General features: G+C 42.3%; 2 protein-coding genes and 1 long non-coding RNA gene across 3 annotated transcripts; 1 reads left to right on the top strand and 2 right to left on the bottom strand.

The window, feature by feature from the left end:
• Window positions 1-2,733: 2,733 nt before the first annotated feature.
• LOC120287637 lies at window positions 2,734-3,188 on the bottom strand. Its single transcript, XR_005545824.1, has 3 exons — window positions 3,130-3,188; window positions 2,915-3,027; window positions 2,734-2,815 (listed from the first exon to the last, which is right to left on the bottom strand). It is a non-coding gene; the product is annotated as an uncharacterized LOC120287637 (long non-coding RNA).
• A 3,084-nt stretch (window positions 3,189-6,272) lies between these two features.
• On the top strand, window positions 6,273-10,081 carry LOC104430526 (N-terminal acetyltransferase A complex auxiliary subunit NAA15). Its single transcript, XM_039316513.1, has 8 exons — window positions 6,273-6,539; window positions 6,825-7,073; window positions 8,049-8,105; window positions 8,361-8,458; window positions 8,554-8,612; window positions 8,694-8,805; window positions 8,917-9,017; window positions 9,326-10,081. Exons 1-8 carry the CDS (start codon window positions 6,273-6,275, stop codon window positions 9,523-9,525), a joined length of 1,143 nt encoding a protein of 380 aa, XP_039172447.1. The 3' UTR covers window positions 9,526-10,081.
• A 1,576-nt stretch (window positions 10,082-11,657) lies between these two features.
• On the bottom strand, window positions 11,658-14,398 carry LOC120295396 (E3 ubiquitin-protein ligase At1g12760-like). The gene is made up of 5 exons (XM_039316510.1): window positions 13,856-14,398; window positions 12,876-13,513; window positions 12,586-12,711; window positions 12,206-12,497; window positions 11,658-11,945 (listed from the first exon to the last, which is right to left on the bottom strand). The coding sequence occupies exons 1-5, from the start codon at window positions 14,396-14,398 to the stop codon at window positions 11,766-11,768; spliced, it is 1,779 nt and encodes a 592-aa protein (XP_039172444.1). The 3' UTR covers window positions 11,658-11,765.
• Window positions 14,399-18,330: the final 3,932 nt, after the last annotated feature.

Raw genomic sequence — 18,330 nt, 5'->3', positions numbered from 1 at the left:
ATTGCCTTACCCAGGTCTTGTGACCAAGATCTTCAGACACTTGAACATTGAACCTCCACATACTTTTTGTGTTCGACCATGCGACAAAATGGTGGTAGGTTTGAAAATGTTGACAAAAATGCGTCTGAAAGAGCTTGCTAAGGCAATGGAGAAGTTCAGAGTGAAGACTCCAGTATCTTCTGCATCAAGAGAAAAGGGAAGGAGCCCATTGGTGCCCTATCCAAAAAGAAAAGAACTCTCATCTTGGAGGATGAAGATGAAGAGGAAGATCTCACTATCTCTGCATTGATAAGGACCAGACGTTCTGTACCTGAATTAACGGAACATCAGAAGAAAGAGAAAGAAGCAGAGGAAAAAGAACAGAGAGAAGAAGAGGAGCAAGCAAAGAATAGAGAAGCAGAGGAGCAACAAGAGAAAGAGAAAGAAGACAAAGAGAAAGAAGCTGAAGAAGAAGGAGAAGCAGTGAAAGAAAAGTCTGCAGATGAAGCCGGAGAGAAGGGGAATCAAGATGCTGAAGAGCATGACCATCACTCTTCCCCATTTGAGGTCCTAGAGACAGGGGGAGATGGCGAGCAAGGAAGGACTACACCACATGCTGTCAACAGTGAAGGTGTAAGTCGCTCACCAGCAAATCCAGAAGATTTTCAGGCTTCTCAAATGCCTGAGGAAGGACATGATACGTCAACACCAAATCTGCAAGATTACATAGAAGTTCCATAGTCTGCCTTCACTCCATCCGAGAGAGCAAATGCGAGCACACAAACGGACAATACAGCAGATTTTCGTCGTATCCTTGATGTTCTTCTGGAAATGCAGGGTCAAATCTATGCTCTGGACTATGAACTTCAAGTCATGAAGAATGCTGGACAAGCATCTTCTGTTACCCTGGAGGATAAAATGAAAGACCTCGCTCTTCAAATTCAAGCCAATGCCAAAGCAGAAGAGGTGGCTCATCTACGGGAAGACTTGAAGAGGCTGGAAAGCATCGTACAGTCGATGGGAGATTTCCAGATCGTGCGCATTCCCAAGAAGACTTGACTCTTTTCTCACCTTTTTAATGATGACAAAAAGGGGGAGAATTGCAATTTGAACTCAACTCTTTAAACTTTGACTTTAAATTTCTTTGGTGTGTTTGAATGGTTGTTTTTGAGTTTTGAGTATAACTTGGGTGTGAACTTGAATTTGACTGACTTGGGTGTGGATTTTGATGCTTGACTGTTTACATTTATGTCAAGTGTTGCTGTATGGTTTTACTCATGAAAGACTAACCGATTTTCTGTAGATGCAGAGTCTGGTTGATTTATTAATCTTTATGAGATAGCCATATTGCTTGAGTAATGTTTTGCGGAGGTCAAAGTTGTTCAAATCTACAGGAAAGTTTTGTCACCATCAAAAAGGGGAGATTGTTGGAGAAATTTTTCCAGAATATTTTGAAGCGACAAAACGTTTCTATCGGTCTAGTCCGGATAATTGCAGACCTTCGTTTAGAGTCCGAAGACTTTCAGATCACCGGACTCGGCACTCAAGACTCAAGACTCAAGACTATTCTCATTGACAGTTTTTCTAATCCGGTGACGAAGGCAATCCGAGCCGAAGTATTTGGTTGAGGATTTAGTCTTATCCTCGGAGAAGATCTCTTGGCTGGATAAATATAACGGATTCTTTTATTCGTAATCAAGATCGTTTGAAGATCCGATGGTCGACGAAATATTCTTGGAAAGTTCTATTCTTGGAAACCAAGATCCTGATTGTATGGGCGAATAGGATTGATGGGCTATCGTCAGGTTCTTTTAATAGCTCGAATGATCTTCTTGATTGATTCCGTCCAATGGGTAGATTGGAGGAATTCCTTTGGTAAGTGCCAACGGGTATGATGGCATAAATGAGTATAAAAGGAAGACGTTCTAGTTACTTTAGTGCATGATCGATAGAGAAATTCCAGAGTCTGAAGCACCTTGAATATTAGTCGATATATTTTGAGCAAAATTGTATACATAGAGAGTGTCTATACTTAGTGATACCTTGAACGAGTGTGGTAGATCATCTACACCGAGAAATCAAGGAAGAACAACGCTGTAACATTTCTTTGTTCATAGTGGAATCCAGCCAATAGGTTGTCAGTGCAGAAGAGTGGACGTAGGCTTGAAATAAGCCGAACCACTATAAACCGCGTGTTCAATTTTCTCTTCCCTTCTCTCAGTCTTACTTTGATTATTGTTTGTCTCAAATCTATCAACTATCTAGTATTGTGCAATTATCGAGAAAAATCTTTTATATACCTATTCACCCCCCTCTAGGTACTTATACTAGCTATATCAATCTGTAGGTGGTTTAGTTTTGGAAATTTGCTTTGCCCACTTCTCGTATGCCTTGGTTGTCTTCAATGTTCCTGTAGGACACAGAGAAACAGAGCATGCATTAAGCACTATAACAGGATAGTGTACGCTACATTATCAAGCACGCATAAGATCTAGGCTACTAAACACCAAAGTATCCTCGGACCAGCATTATTTAGAAACATAAAAAGACAAAAAGGATGCTCTCCATAAAAGTAAATGAGCAAACTGTGCTAAATTTTATCATTGTGAAAGAAAATTATTTTTTACATATTGACCTCACTGTTATTAAACTCTATAAAACATGAAGCCCACCCCGCTTGAAGTCTCAAATTTGACCGAGGTTTAAGAGTAAATCTAGCGGTCAAGAAGAGATCAAATTGTCAAAAAACCAACCTGCTGCTATTGCATCATCAATGATATCCTTAAAGCGGTGGTAATCAAGCTTGGGATCTGAGTAGAGCATCGAACAGAAAAGCCTGTGAAGGAAAATGTACAAAAGATTTCAAATACTTTTATGTCAGATAGGCATCTATAAGAAAGGAAAAAAGAGAGGAAAAAGGACATAACAACCCCACCTGTTCATGTTACCCTTGAATTTCTCGTATAGTTTCCAGCTAAGATCATTCTTTTCAGAATCAGAACCTCTATAGTTTGCCTCAAACTCTTCGATGTCTGCTTCAGTAACCACCTGGATGAAGCCATGTCAAATAACTTCAAAAACTAGAGATATTCATGCAAGAGAATGTCATTCACATCAGAAAGATGTCATTCCAGGAAGAATATGATCAACCTTGTATACAGCTCTAAAATACTCATGCAGATTCTAAGCGACTTCCCCTGCAAGGTCCTAAGTACCAGGAAGATAGATGTGAGAAAAAGCACTCGCAATAATGAAAGAAAACTCTAATTGCCTAATAATATAAACTGTTATACTTGGGCTTAAAGTATATCACAATTTGATCATCTTTCGTCACATTTCAACTAGGCCATTTCAAAGCACAGAGTCTATGGACCATGCTATCTTAAATATATTCAACTAAGTAACACAATTTCTCTCTTTGCTTGGAGCAGCTATTTATCTATCGAATAGAGATCAAGACTTAATTTTCTCCTGTTTTTGTGACTATGCTTCGCAGAGATTCGGGTGGAACTCACAGCATACAAAGTGCAACTCATGTCGATTTTATTATTCATCCAACATCACTTGGGATGCTAATTATATCTCATAAGCAACTTAACTGATCATTGGCTGTGATCTTTATTTAAGATGAGAAGCATTTCATTCAAATAGACACAAAGCAAATGGACTAACCCTACTACAAGCATATTATTATATCAATTAACTAGATTAAAACATGAGAATGTCTATACAGACTCCGACATTCTTGGTCAAAATATGACAATTCATTGGGGTCAAATGCACTCGCTGTAACAAATCGAATGCCTCGAACTGCAATGTAGGTAGGGAGCCGAGTCCTTCAACCTGGTCGTTCCGTGTACTCTTCCCACATGCTTTACAATAACAATTTACAAGCCTCGAAACAACCATAGAAAGACAAAAAGGACTTACAGGTTTCATTATCATTTTGAGAAAAAGCGTGATGCAAAAATTTCATTTTCATAAACAAATTGCTCTTTGTTGAAGGCAAATTTTCAAGACCTCATGGTTTTCCATCAGTAATATTCACTTCCCTGCTCAATAATCTCCCTTGCAAGCATCAAATAGAAAAACTTGATTTTTGCTTACTGTAAAGGTTACGCAGGAAACACTATAATGACTATCACACGCTTGCAACTAAAACAATTCATCCCCACCTCAATGTAGCTCTCAATTCGTGAAATGTAATTGCCTCAATTTTGGTTGGGTCATTATTAGGCAACATGACTTCACCAATGCTTGCACCAGAATTTTTCTGCAGAAAAAATGAATGCTAAATGGTCAAGTCCCCAAAACAAGGGTGGAACGATATGTTCGATTAAAAGACAATACCTTGACATGACTTTTGGTAGAACTAGGAACTGAAGCCGCCAATCCTTTCGATCTCTTCCCTTTCTTGTCCTCAGAAGTCGCCGCCGACTCAGGTGTCGACAAATTCGACACGCCCCTTTTGGACACCATTTCGCTTGCTCTGAGCAAGACGATAGGACGACCAACCCAAAATCTCGGAGGAGCTGCGAAGCTACAACGTGCGAAGAAGTCAGCAACTTTTTAAGGAACCAAAGCAAGGCTTAGCATCACAGAGCGAAACCCAGGATTCGAAACTGCCGTCGCATTGTCGCTTAGCGTCGCTTTTGTTGAAGGAGCGATCAAAGTGAAAAGGGTAGTCATCTCGGAAAGAAAGACTATAAAATTCACGCTGGGTTCACGCAAAAATGAGAGGTACCCCGACGAACCTCAAAGAAGGGGTGGCGAAACCCCGAACCCTAGTCGAAATGCTTGCCTCATGGATGAAAGAATGCACGAGAGACACACTCAGAGAGAGAGAGGCAGTACGGTGTTCCTGTGCAAGGAAGAAGAGACGCAGCACGAGGGCATACCCAAGACCTCACCGAACCGCAAAGGCGGAGGCAACCGGCTTGAGGGGCGTCGGAGTCAGGGACGACGGAGGCAACCGGCGGAGGGGCGTTGGCGTCGCGGTTCACTGGAAGAGAGGCACAACTTCGAGGAGGAAAGAGAGAGAGAGGGTACTGGAGGTCGCGAGAGGGAGGCAAGGGCGTTGGTGTCAACGTCGGGTTTGGGGGCGTAGGCGGAGGTGGAGGAGGAGGCGGAGGTGGAGTAGTCAGCGGCGTCGGCGTCGGGGGCGACGGTGGGGTGGAGGGGCATCAGTGTCGTGCGGAGGAGTGTCGATAGCGTCGACGTCAGGGTGGGGGAGATGGAAGCAACCAGCGGAGGAAAGAGAGCAGAGGAGGGGGAAGAGCGCTTGCCTGCGATTTTTGTTCTCCCCGCGGCGGAACGGAGAATGGGGAGAGAGAGGACGAGTCGACACGGTCGCGAGAGGAGAGCGGTTCGAGCGAGAGGAGAGAGAGCATCTGCAGAGTGGTGGGCCAGGTCCACAGGAGAGAGCAGAGAAGCGCGCCGAGAAAATATTAGGTACGTCTTACGCTCCAGCCTGGCAAACAAGAAGGCGGTGGGAGCGCGAAATGTGTCTTCGTGGGACCCATAAGGTCGGCGCCATCTTCCTCTCCTCGATCTAGACTTAGCGCTTCTTTCTCTCTCTTCTCTCCCAAATAACTCGACTGCTGGCTCGGCTCGGCTAGCAGAAGAAAGGACAGGTAATAAATGCGCAACGCTCCTGCTTAAATTTTTTCTCTCCTCGCTTGAATTTTTTAGGTTTTGTCTCTCTTTCGTGGAAGAGCAGACGGAACGAGCTGCAGTTACTTCCTCCGTTTCCTTATCAGCGCATCCCACCCCCTCCGCCTCCACCTCCGCCTCTGCCTCTCAAAAAGCCTCGCCGGTCATCTACCTCTGTCACATCGCCTCCTCCAAGAGCCCCGCTGGTCGCTGCTGGTTTCTCAAACCTTCGCCTCTGACTGTTTCCAATGCGGAGATCGAGGTTTGTGCTCGCGTTGGTCTCTCGGCAACTCCTGGGCCTCCGTTCGATTGCCTCCCTCCGACGAACTCGTCATCAACTCCAACTCCGAGCTGCCGCTGCCACCGATGGCGTCCTCCGTCTCGGTATCTGCTTGTCCTCCCCCTCCCTTAGGCCGAAGACGTAGCCCGCCTCCGCCGCGAAGCCGTCGGCCTCTGGTAAGAGGGAGGCGGCCTCGGTCTTGTTCCCGAGCGGCGCCAGGCTCCCCGCCGTCGACCGGGTGTTATCCCTATCGCTGGCCGGATCGGTTGCGAGGGGGATCTCGGTGGACCTAGGCAGGGCCGACAGCGCGACGAAGAAGGAGAGGCGCGAGCTAGAGGGCTAGGGAGGATTCTTGCTCGCTATGGACGAGGTACGTGGATTGGCTACACCAGCACCAAAGCTAGGGCTTTTCCTTGGACGTGAGTCGAATCGGGTCCATGGACGAGTTCGTGGAGGAGATAGAGCCTCGGTTCCAGGCCGCGTTCAAGGCGATGGAGGAGCTGGGGAAGGGCACGATTGTGAACCTGGCCCAGACGAGGGCCACATGGTCGGGCACTACTGGTTGAGGAAGTTGGAACTCGCGCCGGCCGGGTTCCTGAAGGCGCAGATTGAGAGCACGCTTGATGCGGTCTGCAATTTCCCCCTGTTCTTCTTTAATTGCTATTTCCTGAGTTTAATGAGCTCGGGGTAATGATAATAATGATATCTATTGCTCCTATTCTAGAGGATTCTTAGAAGAGAAGCTTGATGATCGGTTTATTTGTTGACATTTGCTGAATGCCAAGTGTCGGGAGTTCTGTTGAAAGATGATAAAATTTTCATATGTTTTTGGAGCTATTATTCATTGGAGCAAGTTCAATAAGACAGAAGCTCGTTACTTTTAACTTACAATGTTGGACACTCTGCCATATAGGTTTGTCTTTCGGTCGACTTAGATGATGTTGGAGCTCCCGAACGACATAGAGATAGTCAGATAGATCGGTATCCTTTGCTAATGGAACAAGTGGAGAGTAGTAGTGGTTATCAGCACATAATTGATGTAGAGAGAAATGGGGACGCCTCATTGACATCATCTCATGGTGATCAGCAACGCAGGGTAGACTCGACAGAGGATGAGGATGGACTTTCGCCTATCATGCTAGCCCCTGCGGATCAAATTACTGTAAATTCATCAAACAGATTGAACTCTGTGAATTCCTCTAGCACGAGAAGAAGGAGTGATGATTACCACCAGCATCGAACAAGTCCATTGAATTCTGGACTATGGATTTCAGTGGAGTTAGTTGTCACCGTGGGTCAAATTATAGCACCAAGTTAGCTGGACTTACCGGGTATCTTCTTGTCAGATTCAATTTTCATAATTACTCAAGTAAAATATGTCTGATGCAAATTACAATTGTGTACAGTCAATTTTATTTAGACTTGAGTCCCTAGATATCCATCTATGAAATGGGAAATAGTTAGGCTACGATTCAAAAAAAAGTGTTTCGTAAAGGAGGGGGGATAGGCATTCTGTCATATACACGAATGCCTGCCCAATTTGATTCTGAATAGCACATGAAAATACTAATATTGGAATTGGTGATTACATTCCTTTCGCCAAAAAATGTGCTTTATCATTTCTAGAGAGAGCATGATATGAACCAATGAGCAGCTTCTTCCTGATAAATTAGTGTATGTAATATTCCTGCGCAATCTTCTTTTTGGCTTCATATATTATGTAACTTCCTTTTTATTAATAGTTGCTGCTGTGACCTGGATTCCATTATGTATATGTGGTGGTAGGTCGAGGATCCACTATCAGAGGCAACAAAGTAATTGAAGTGGCTTCAAAGGAGCTCACCTGATTCTTTGGAAACACATATTCTTTCGTTTGAAGTAAATATGAGAAAGTGGAAAACTTTGCTTGCTTTTCAGGTAATTTTGCCTGGGGTTACTTTGCTTCTTCTTTTTTCTTTTGTCCAGTGACTTTCTTACTCTTGAAACTTCTTGAAACATATTGTTCGGAGTAACTTAATGACAAGCTGATAAATGTTCTGTTTCTTTTTCCTATATATGTGCTGCTTGCAATTTAATTTTCTACTTAACTCCATTTTAATATATGCATCTTTATATGCTGCTCTTTTCATAAACCCAGGCTGTGAAGCAGCTGCTCCGGTTGGACGCAGAAAGCCCTGACACACATAGGTGCCTGGTTAGTTTCTCTCTAGTTTGCACTCGAGATATTTTATCATTCTCATATGTCCTCTTAACTCCTTGGGTTGAGCTGTTGATATATTTGTCACATCTTTTGGGTGTCTGTAAATTTTGATGCAAGTCATAGTATGTTGATCTGTGTTGCTGCTGCTTTTTCCTCAATTCTTTTCAGTGGTGGTCTATATTGTTTCCCCGGTTGCTAGAGACTTTGACGGCTTGGTGTTGTTCCTGATGGGTGCTTCTTATGCTGCAGTTAAAGTTTTTCCACGTAGTTAGTTCCATGGCTGCCCCAGCTACTGACTCTGAGAAACTTATTTGCACTGTATTAGAAGCTGAACGACCAGAAATCAGGTTCTTTACAACCTGTCTTTTGGACTTGCTATATCTTTCTTGTTTGTTTTTTCAATATGACAGTCTTTTAACACATACAATTGTTCATCTTGCAGTCATTTGCATGGGAAGTCTCTTTTAGAGGCAAATGAGTCATTCCTCGATAAGCATAAAGGTATCCTCAACATCAGACAATTTTCTTATGTGTGTTATAACATGTTCTAAGTGTGCTTGGTCTTTTTTTTTGTGTGTGCAGATTCCTTGATGCACAAGGCAGCTGCTGCAGAAATGCTGTATCTTTTGGAACCCAGCAATAAGGGCAAGGCTGTGAAATTAATTGAGGATTCAAGCAACAACTTGGTGCAAAGGTACTGTTTGGTGCAACGAAGGTCTACCATCTTCTTTTCATTTGTTTTGGACCGTTTTACGCTGCCATCCCCTTGATAATCTGTTGAGCATGTCCACGTTATGTTGCATAGAAATGAAGCACTCAGATCAGTTAAGGAATGGAAACTCAAGGATTGTATTGCGGTTCACAAGCTACTCTCCTCAGTAGTAGTTGATATGGATGCTGCATCAAGTAAGTTTTGATCTCGTCAACTGTTTTTGGTAAAGTTATGCTTAAAATGTGGAGTATCTGTTGGAATAATTGGAGTAGCAGCAGTATAGGGTAGCAAGTGGGTGGCTGGGTGGGTGTGTGTTGGGGTGTGAGAGTCAGGGAGGGATCTCGTCGGTGAATTTCGTTACTGATGACCATTCTTCTATCCCTACTTCCTTATTGGCCTACTCATTTTTACTGAATACAAAGATGGGATATTATGATTGGATAAAGCTAGATTTGACTTTTGAGATGGTGTCTCTGACACTTGTAAAATACATCTTCAACAGGATGGAAATTACGTTGTGCTGAATACTTCCCGCACTCCACGTATTTTGAAGGAAGTTGCAGTTCTGCAGTTCTAAAGTCCTCGTACATCCAGATTTCTAGTAATCCTGAAAATGGAGTCAACCATCCTGCGGGTGGCATAAGCATGGATTCTCTTACGCCAAATGGAAAACTGGAAGCTTTTAAGGACCTCTCTATCTAATAAGTGGAGTTGAAAGCTCATTTTGGGCAATGTAATTCTACATTCATCGGTATGCATGAGAGTTAGTTCACAGCAATAGCTGTGGCTTGGGAGATAGTTCGTTCAACCACTGGGGAAGTATCATTCATGGGGCCTTTTCCAGTTCATGGCCATTCTGTCGCTTTATTGGATTGGCATTTGCTTCGGTTCTTTTTGGCCTCCCTCTCCCTCTCATCTTGGAATTTGTTTTGCTAATTGTGTATAATCTTCCTCCACTTTCGTTTCCAGTCAGATTCATAGCCTTGTGTGTCTGTGGGCATGAATGAGAAAAGGTGACAGGCTCCATGGGAATATGCATTAAACTAAGGTTTCCCTTTTTGCATTGTTAGTTTTACAATCTATAGGACATCCCTGAGGTGGAGCCACAGGAGAAATTTTGAAGAACGGATGCTTCGTCAGCCTTAAGAACAAGTGGCCTCTGCAAACTTACTTCTGGAGACATGTTGTACTTCCCTTATTTATGTCCACCATTGTTTTTCCTTTGTATAAACATTGCGTTCTGTGAAAAATTTTGGAATGAGATGTTACATATGATAGATTTTGCATCAATAAGACATGCTCTCCTGGGTTGGTTTTGTTCTTCGTTTTCTAGTTTCAGGTCATGAAAGTTTTCTATTTTTTTTGGTTAAGTATGCAAGTGAGTGATTCGGGCCTTGGCTCTATGTTATCCTTGCTAATATGAACCTCTAATTTATCTTCTAATTTATCTTCTTCTTTGGTTTTTTCGTATCACTAATGAAATGGATGAAGACAAGTGGTCTCCTAATGGGTTGTTGTTGGAGAGGAGCCATATGTTTTGCTGGACTTGATCTTTTTTCTGTTACGGAAATTTCCCTAGATTGTAGGGAAAATGTTTCATTTTCTTTTTCTTTCTTCTGGCTTTCCCTGAAACAACCTTCAAAGAAATTATCTCTTGAGGCCTTTGGCAATTTCTCCTGCTTTTAAGTCGTCTGAAACTCTGAAAATAAATTTTTCAAAATGCGAAAATAATGGTATGCCATTTTTGCTGTTTTCGCACCAAAATAAGGAGGTTGAAATTATGTAGCCTCATCTCCCTTCTGAGACCACAACCAGAATAGTAACATGAATGGCACGAAATATGTAAGTTCAAGAAAAAGCCATTTTTCTTCTTTTCTGAGTCCCAAACCGACCACTTGCGCAATGCTCTCATATCTTATGAGGGATGGTGTGGAATGATCTTTGATACTGTGTACGGTGCATCTTAAAAGTTATGCATTTGTATCACTTTTAAAAATGAATACTACCTGTACTGCCTATAAAAAATTAATGAATAAGAGATTTTTAACGTTCATAAAAATATTTAGACATGCATAATTGCAAGGGATGGAGAGAACTTTTGATGAACTAATTATTTGAATTGATATAAGTGATTAATATTAAAAAAATATTTTCCAAATCTATGAAACAAACAGAATCTAAAACAAAACCAAAGACTAAATTGCTATTGCTCTATCCATTATCAGTTTTTGTCCATCACGTTCTTCCAAATTCTATTGCTCATCTGTCTTCAATCTTTTTATTTAAAAGAGGAAAGATAAAAACTAAAGTTGTTCTCTGCAAATATCAGCAATTTTTTAGCATATTGCTACAACTTTGATTACGCACCATGCTAGCTATTTCTTGATCAGCCTTTGGTAACTGTCTGTAACAGCAATAGTACTGAGGTCCTCCATTTATCTTAAGCATGCCCACTCTAGGGCTCCAAAATAGGAGAACATGACACGATCAATAGTTACAGTTTATCGCAATTTACGTGATTAAATACACCATGTGCTGTATTTTCGAACAAGCTATATACATCATTACCATTATCCCGAGATAGGATCTGTGCGCAAAGATTCCTTTGCCATTGCAGCACCCTCAGATCGTTTCACGGGACCCGGCGTATGAGCCGACCATTCAACTTCGACCTCACATTTACATGTCCTGAGAAGGTGGGACCACTCCCAAGCAAGAGATTCACTTCTACATAGTGTAGTGTAGCAATGGTAAATCATCCGATGCGTCGCAAGAGAACCTCTTTGCAGATATAACCTCTTGTTACCTGTGCCAAGTCAATACTCGTATCTGCGAAGAGGCCCTGTTTCATCGTAAGTCCGATGAGCAAACATTGTAGTTGGCACATTCATGGGCAGCTCCCTTATGCAAATTCTTGAGCTACATGAAACTCGTCCTCAGTTCTAGCTGTCTCTGTCAGATTGCGAAAGCCCACTGCTCTCGCTAATCTCACTTTTACAGAGGGGGCATGAGGCATTGATCTTTAACCATTTATCAATGCACTCAACGTGGAAGACATGGTGACAAGGTAGCTCTTTAAGTTCATCGTTATCTGCATATCTTGACAAGCAAATACAGCAAACCTGCACAAATACAATGGCAACATCACTTTGTCTGCTTGAAGATAAATATCATGCCTAGCTGCCGATAGTAAGCATTTGCGACTTGCTGCTATCATGATAGTTTCACCATGTTAAGGAACGTATAAGCAGATGTGAGTCGAGGCCTTTCTTTTTAGGACGCGAAATCAAATGCTAGCCCTACATTATAGGTCAAAATTCAGCAGGAGGGTGCTTGAACTCCAGAATTGGAATGGGAGGACATAAGTGGGTTTTATGCTTACCACGTCTTCTCCCGACAAGAAACACTCCCTTTCTGTCCCTGGAGCCAAGACCCCGCCTTCACTTCCTCCTGTGTTAAATTCCTCACCTTCAGCATTTAAGTCTTGCTTCACCTTGAATTTGTAGATAGGAAGAGCATTGATGATTTCTGAGGTGGCTCCTCTTGTCTGCGAAAAGTCTTCTCGGATGCCCAGAACAGACATTATGCAAGGTAGGCAGCAACAAATTGTTGCACATAGTATAAAAGGCATGGGATATCCAATACAGCTAAAAGTTAGAAATACTATACATAACCTGCAAAAGGGCCACAACACATATATTTCATCAAGCACAACAATTACATGTATAGACAGAACAGAACAGTGTCCCTATAAATTGGTACCTATACAGTTTCGGAGTATCAGAAGGTGAAGAGTGACCTCCAAAAATCCACACATAGCCGACAACAAACCATACAGCAAAAAAACAGTCTAAGGCCATCTTGAAATGGTCCACCAGCCCACTAATTCTGCAAAAACGAAATTAGCTGTTGATTCCATCTATCATAGATTGTATAGACTAGGTTATTCTAAATGATGCCAACGATCCTACAACGTGCAAATTGAAATTCAATTTGAATAGATGAGAAGCAATCATCATCCATGAGCGGCATAAGAAACGATTGAACTATACCGTGAACTCAGAGTGTCTGCAATTTGGCCATTCCATGATGCCGATTCTTCAAAATGTTGATTGCCCTCATCTGTGGATTGTGTGACAGAGATAGCTGTATAAGAGCTAGGCTCGATTGATGCTATGAGAAGTCCCTCGATGGGATCGACGGACTGCTGATCACTACCACGGTTGCGAGAATGATAACGGCAGTAAAGAATAGGCAGCGTTGCCACACAACCAGATGCATAACCTACAACCCATGCAAATTGGGGAGCCTCTGGATTTTCATGTCTTGACAATGACAAAACCACTATGGATGCTATAATTTGACCCACAGTGACAACTATCTCCACTGAAATCCATAGTCCAGAATTCAATGGACTGGTTCGATGCTGGTGGTAATCATCACTCCTTCTTCTCGTGCTAGAGGAATTCACGGAGTTCAATCTGTTTAATGAATTTACAGTTGTTTGATCCGCAGGGGCTGGCATGATAGGCGAAAGTCCATCCTCATCCTCTGTCGAGTCTACCCTGCATTGCTGGTCACCATGAGATGCTGTCAATGAGGCGTCCCCATTTTTCTCTACATCAATTATGTGCTGATAACCACTACTACTCTCCACTTGTTCCATTAGCAAAGGATACCGATCTATCGACTATCTCTATGTCGTTCGGGAGCTCCAACATCCATCTAAGTCGACGAAAGACAAACCTATATGGCGGGAGTGTCCAACATTGTAAGTTAAAAGTAACGAGCTTCTGTCTTATTGAACTTGCTCCAATGAATAATAGCTCCAAAAACATATGAAAATTTTATCATCTTTCAACAGAACTCCCGACACTTGGCATTCAGCAAATGTCAACAAATAAACCGATCGTCAAGCTTCTCTTCTACGAATCCTCTAGAATAGGAGCAATAGATATCATTATTATCATTACCACGAGCTCATTAAACTCAGGAAACGGCAATTAAAGAAGAACAGGGGGAAATTGCAGACCGCGTCAAGCGTGCTCTTAATTTGCGCCTTCAGGAACCTGGCCGGCGCGAGTTCCAACTTCCTCAACCAATAGTGCCCGACCGTGCAGCCCTCGTCTGGGCCAGGTTCGCGATCGCGCCCTTCCCCAACTCCTCCATCGCCTTGAACGCGGCCTAGAACCGAGGCTCTATCTCCTCCACGAACTCGTCCGTGGACCCGATTCGGCTCATGTCCAAGGAAAAGCCCTAGCTCCGGTGCTGGTGTAGCCAGTCCACGTACCTCGTCCATAGCGAGCGGGAATCCTCCCCAGCCCTCTAGCTCGCACCTCTCGTTCTTCGCCGCGCCGTCGGCCTTGCCTAGGTCCACCGAGATCCCCCTCGCGACCGATCGGGCCAGCGACAGGGACAACACCCGGTCGATGGCGGGGAGCCTGGCGCCGCTCGGGAACGAGATTGAGGCCGCCTCCCTCCTGCCAGAGGCCGACGGCTTCGCGGCGGAGGCGGGCGGCATCTTCGGCCTGAGGGAGGGGGAGGACGAGCAGATACCAGAGACGGAGGACGCCATCGGCGGCGGCGGCGGCTCGGAGTCGGAGTTGATGACGAGTTTGTCGGAGGGAGGCAATCGAACGGAGGCCTAGGAGTTGCCGAGAGACCAACGCGAGCACAAACCTTGATCTCCGCGTTGGAAACAGTCGGAGGCGAAGGTTTGAGAAACCAGCAGCGACCAGCGGGGCTCTTGGAGGAGGCGACGTGATAGAGGTAGATGACCGGCGAGGCTTTTTGGAGAGGCGAAGGCGGAGGCGGAGGCAGAGGCGGAGGGGGTGGGATGCGTTGAGAAGAAAACAGAGGAAGTAAGTGCAGCTTGTTCCGTCTGCTCTTCCATGAAAGAGAGACAAAACCTAAAAAATTCAAGCAAGTTATTTGGGAGAGAAGAGAGAGAAAGAAGCGCTGAGTCTAGATCAAGGAGAGGAAGATGGCGCCTGACCTTATGGGTCCCATGAATACACGTGTCGCGCTCCCACCACTTTCTTGTTTGCCAGGCTGGAGCGTAAGACGTACTTAATATTTTCGCAAGAACGCTGAGCAAATTTTAAATTTCTAACCCCATTTATGTGTGGAGCCACGTGTCGACTTATAAGTGGTCTTACTCTTTGCCTAAGTGGAGGGTAAAACCCTCCAATATTTTCTATGGCACGAGGATAACTTTCGGTTGGTAGAAAGTGGGGATAAAAAGAACAAAGAAGGGAGAAGAGGATGGGAGTAATCGAGTGTGGATGCGCAAGTCAAAGGGCGGTGAGGTGTAAAAGGAAAAAGAAAAGAGAGCCTTAAGATTTGCTCTAAACATTTTTTTACATAATTCTTCTTATAAATGTTGATTATGTTGTAAAATATCGCGTTGCGAATATATAATAGAGAAGAGATTTGAGAAGAGAAAGCAAGTGAACACTAGAGATAGTAGAGAAAGCAAGATGAGAGGGAGCTTTATTTCTAGTATCTCACTGTTGTGTTTCTGTGTGATTGTTATGTTGTACATCAAAACTAAACTCCTATTTATAGGAGAACAAGAATGTACTTATCATTAATATCAATATATCGAATGATACATGTACTGGATAGGGGAGATGAACGTTCATTATATAGGGAGATGTACTTAGAACATTTGATACAAATGTACCATAATAAATACATTGAATAAGATGAATATAATGAATATTCATTCATGTATTCTATCAATTCATGTATTTTATAACACCCCCCCTTAAATATTCATCATATTCATTACGAATGTGCATCGAATGATACTGCCTCATTAAAAACCTTAAGCAAGAAAAACCCAGTAGGATAAAAACCGGACAAAAGGGAAAAAGAGTGCAGAGCACACATGTTATGATCTCTCCCTTTTATGGATGCATTAATTGCTTCGTTAAAAACTTTAAACCGGAAAAACCCTATGGGAAAAAACCGGACATAAAGAAAAAAGAGTGCAATGCATATATAGCCATTCCTGGGACTAATCATAATTGCATCTTGTGAACTCACCTCATATCAATGCTGCAATGTATAGTTCATAATATCTCCCCCTCAATTGAGCCATATAGCCACTTCTGGGGCTAATCAATCTTGCATCTTGTGAACTCGCCGCATACCAATGCCATTTACTAATTTCTCAAAAGTTGATGTTGGCAATGATTTGGTAAAAAGATCTGCAAGATTATTTATGGATCGAATCTGTTTAACATCAATTTGTCGACTTTCTTGGAGTTCATGAGTATAGAAAAATTTCGACGAAATATACTTGGTCCTATCACCTTTGATATATTCTCCCCTGACTTGTGCAATACAAGCATCATTATCTTCATAAATTATAGTGGGAGAATTTGTAACCGATATTAAGTAACAAGAATTATGAATATGTGTTATAACGGATCTTAACCAAACACATTCTCTTCCAGCTTCATATAAAGCAATAACCTTAGAGTGGTTAGAAGATGTAGCTACTGGCGATTGCTTCGTAGAACGCCAAGAAATAGCGGTGCCGTTATAACAAAATAAATACCCGGTTTGAGAGCGAGTTTTATGTGGATTGGATCTATATCCAGTATCAGCATATCCAACTAAACCAGAGTTAGTGAAATCCTTGGAATAATATAATCCCAAATCTATGGTTCCTCGGAGATAATGGAAAATATGTTTAACTCCATTCCAATGTCTCCGAGTTGGCTCAGAACTAAACGTGCCAATAAATTTACCGCAAAAGTGATATCTGGTCTCGTACATTGTGCCAAGTACATCAAAGCCCCAATTGCATTGAGATATGGTACTCCAGGACCAAGTATCTCTTCATTAGATTCTCTAGGACGAAATGGGTCCTTTTGGGATCTAGAGACCTTACAACCATAGAGGTGCTCAATAGGTGAGCTTTGTCTATGTTGAAACGTTTAAGCAATCTTTCAACATATGCTGATTGATGGAAGATTATTCCATTTGCTTTATGCTTAAGCTCTAGACCAAGACAAAGTTTGGTTTTACCCAAATTTTTAACTTCAAACTCCCTTTTCAAATATTCAGCAGTTTTAGCTAACTCTTCTAGAGTTCCAATTAAATTTATATCGTCGACATAAACTACTATAATAGCAAATCTAATTTCTGATTTCTTAATAAACACGTATGGGCAGACATGATCATTTTTGTACATTTCCTTAATTAGGTACTCACTTAGGCGTTGATATCACATGCGACCGGATTGCTTTAACCCGTACAAGGATCTTTGCAATTTTGTTGAGAATAAATTGCGGGGAGTACATGCTTCAAGTATTTTGAATCCCTCAGGAATTTTCATATAAATATTAGAGTCTAATAAGCCATATAGATATGCTGTCACAACGTCTATAAGACGCATTTCCAATCTTTTAAAGATTGTTAGGCTAATGAGAAAACGAAATGTAATCATATCCATCACAGGTGAATATGTCTCATTATAATCAATCACAGGTCTCTGGGAGAATCCTCGGGCAACAAGTCGGGCTTTATACCTGACAACCTCGTTTTTATCATTTTGTTTTCGGATAAATACCCATTTATATCCAACGGGCTTTACATTGTAGGGGATACGAGTTATAGGTCAAAAAACCTCTCGTTTAGTTAGGGAAGCTAATTTAGCTTTAATTGCTTCCTCCCACTTATGCCAATCTTGCCTTTGACGACATTCAATAATAGATTGTGGTTCACAATCATCATCTATAATTTGATGAGCAACTGAGAATGCAAAAGCATCATTAATGATGATTTCATTTCGATCCCAAATTTCATTACAATATGTAATGGAATTCTCAGTATTCCCGGGGCTAGTGCTCCTTTCATGAGTTTGCGCCTCTTTAGGGGCAATAAGCTCTTTGGGAGCAAGCACAACGCAAGGCTCTTCTGGAGCGGATTCCTGATTCTTTCCCCTTCGTTTTCGAAGAATAATATTTTTTGATCCTATCGGTATACCACACTTCAAGTGCGCAAGTAAACGTGCAAATGTGACATTGCGCGTAGATAATAGGTAAACATGAGACCATATGTAGGATGCGTCCACTAATACTATAAAATATCAAAATGGTCTACTTGGTGATTGTATTGGTCCACAAATATCACCCTGAATTCTTTGCAAGAATAAAGGAGATTCAAAATTAACATTTGTTATAGAAGGTTTGATAATGAGCTTTCCTTGTGAGCAAGCCTCACAATTATAATCTTTGGACAACAATATATTTATATCCTTTAAAGGGTGCCATTTTGTATTTTGAATTATCCTACACATCATTGAAGCGCCAGGATGACCAAGGCGATCATGCCACAGTCCAAACTGATCAGGGCTTACCAATCTCCAGGATGTGGTAGCGTGGATTTCAACAGCTTTAATCATGACACAATACAAACCCATAAAAGAAGCTTCTAGCTTCTCATGGATGGTCTTCAAACCCATCTTATAAGAGGAAATGTCAATATATTCCT

The sequence above is a fragment of the Eucalyptus grandis genome, chromosome 1, assembly GCF_016545825.1.
Source record: "Eucalyptus grandis isolate ANBG69807.140 chromosome 1, ASM1654582v1, whole genome shotgun sequence".
In the NCBI taxonomy this organism is placed as follows: Eukaryota; Viridiplantae; Streptophyta; class Magnoliopsida; order Myrtales; family Myrtaceae; genus Eucalyptus; species Eucalyptus grandis.
The sequence above is the reverse complement of the archived record's forward strand: the minus strand, read 5'-3'. Positions and strand labels throughout refer to the sequence as shown.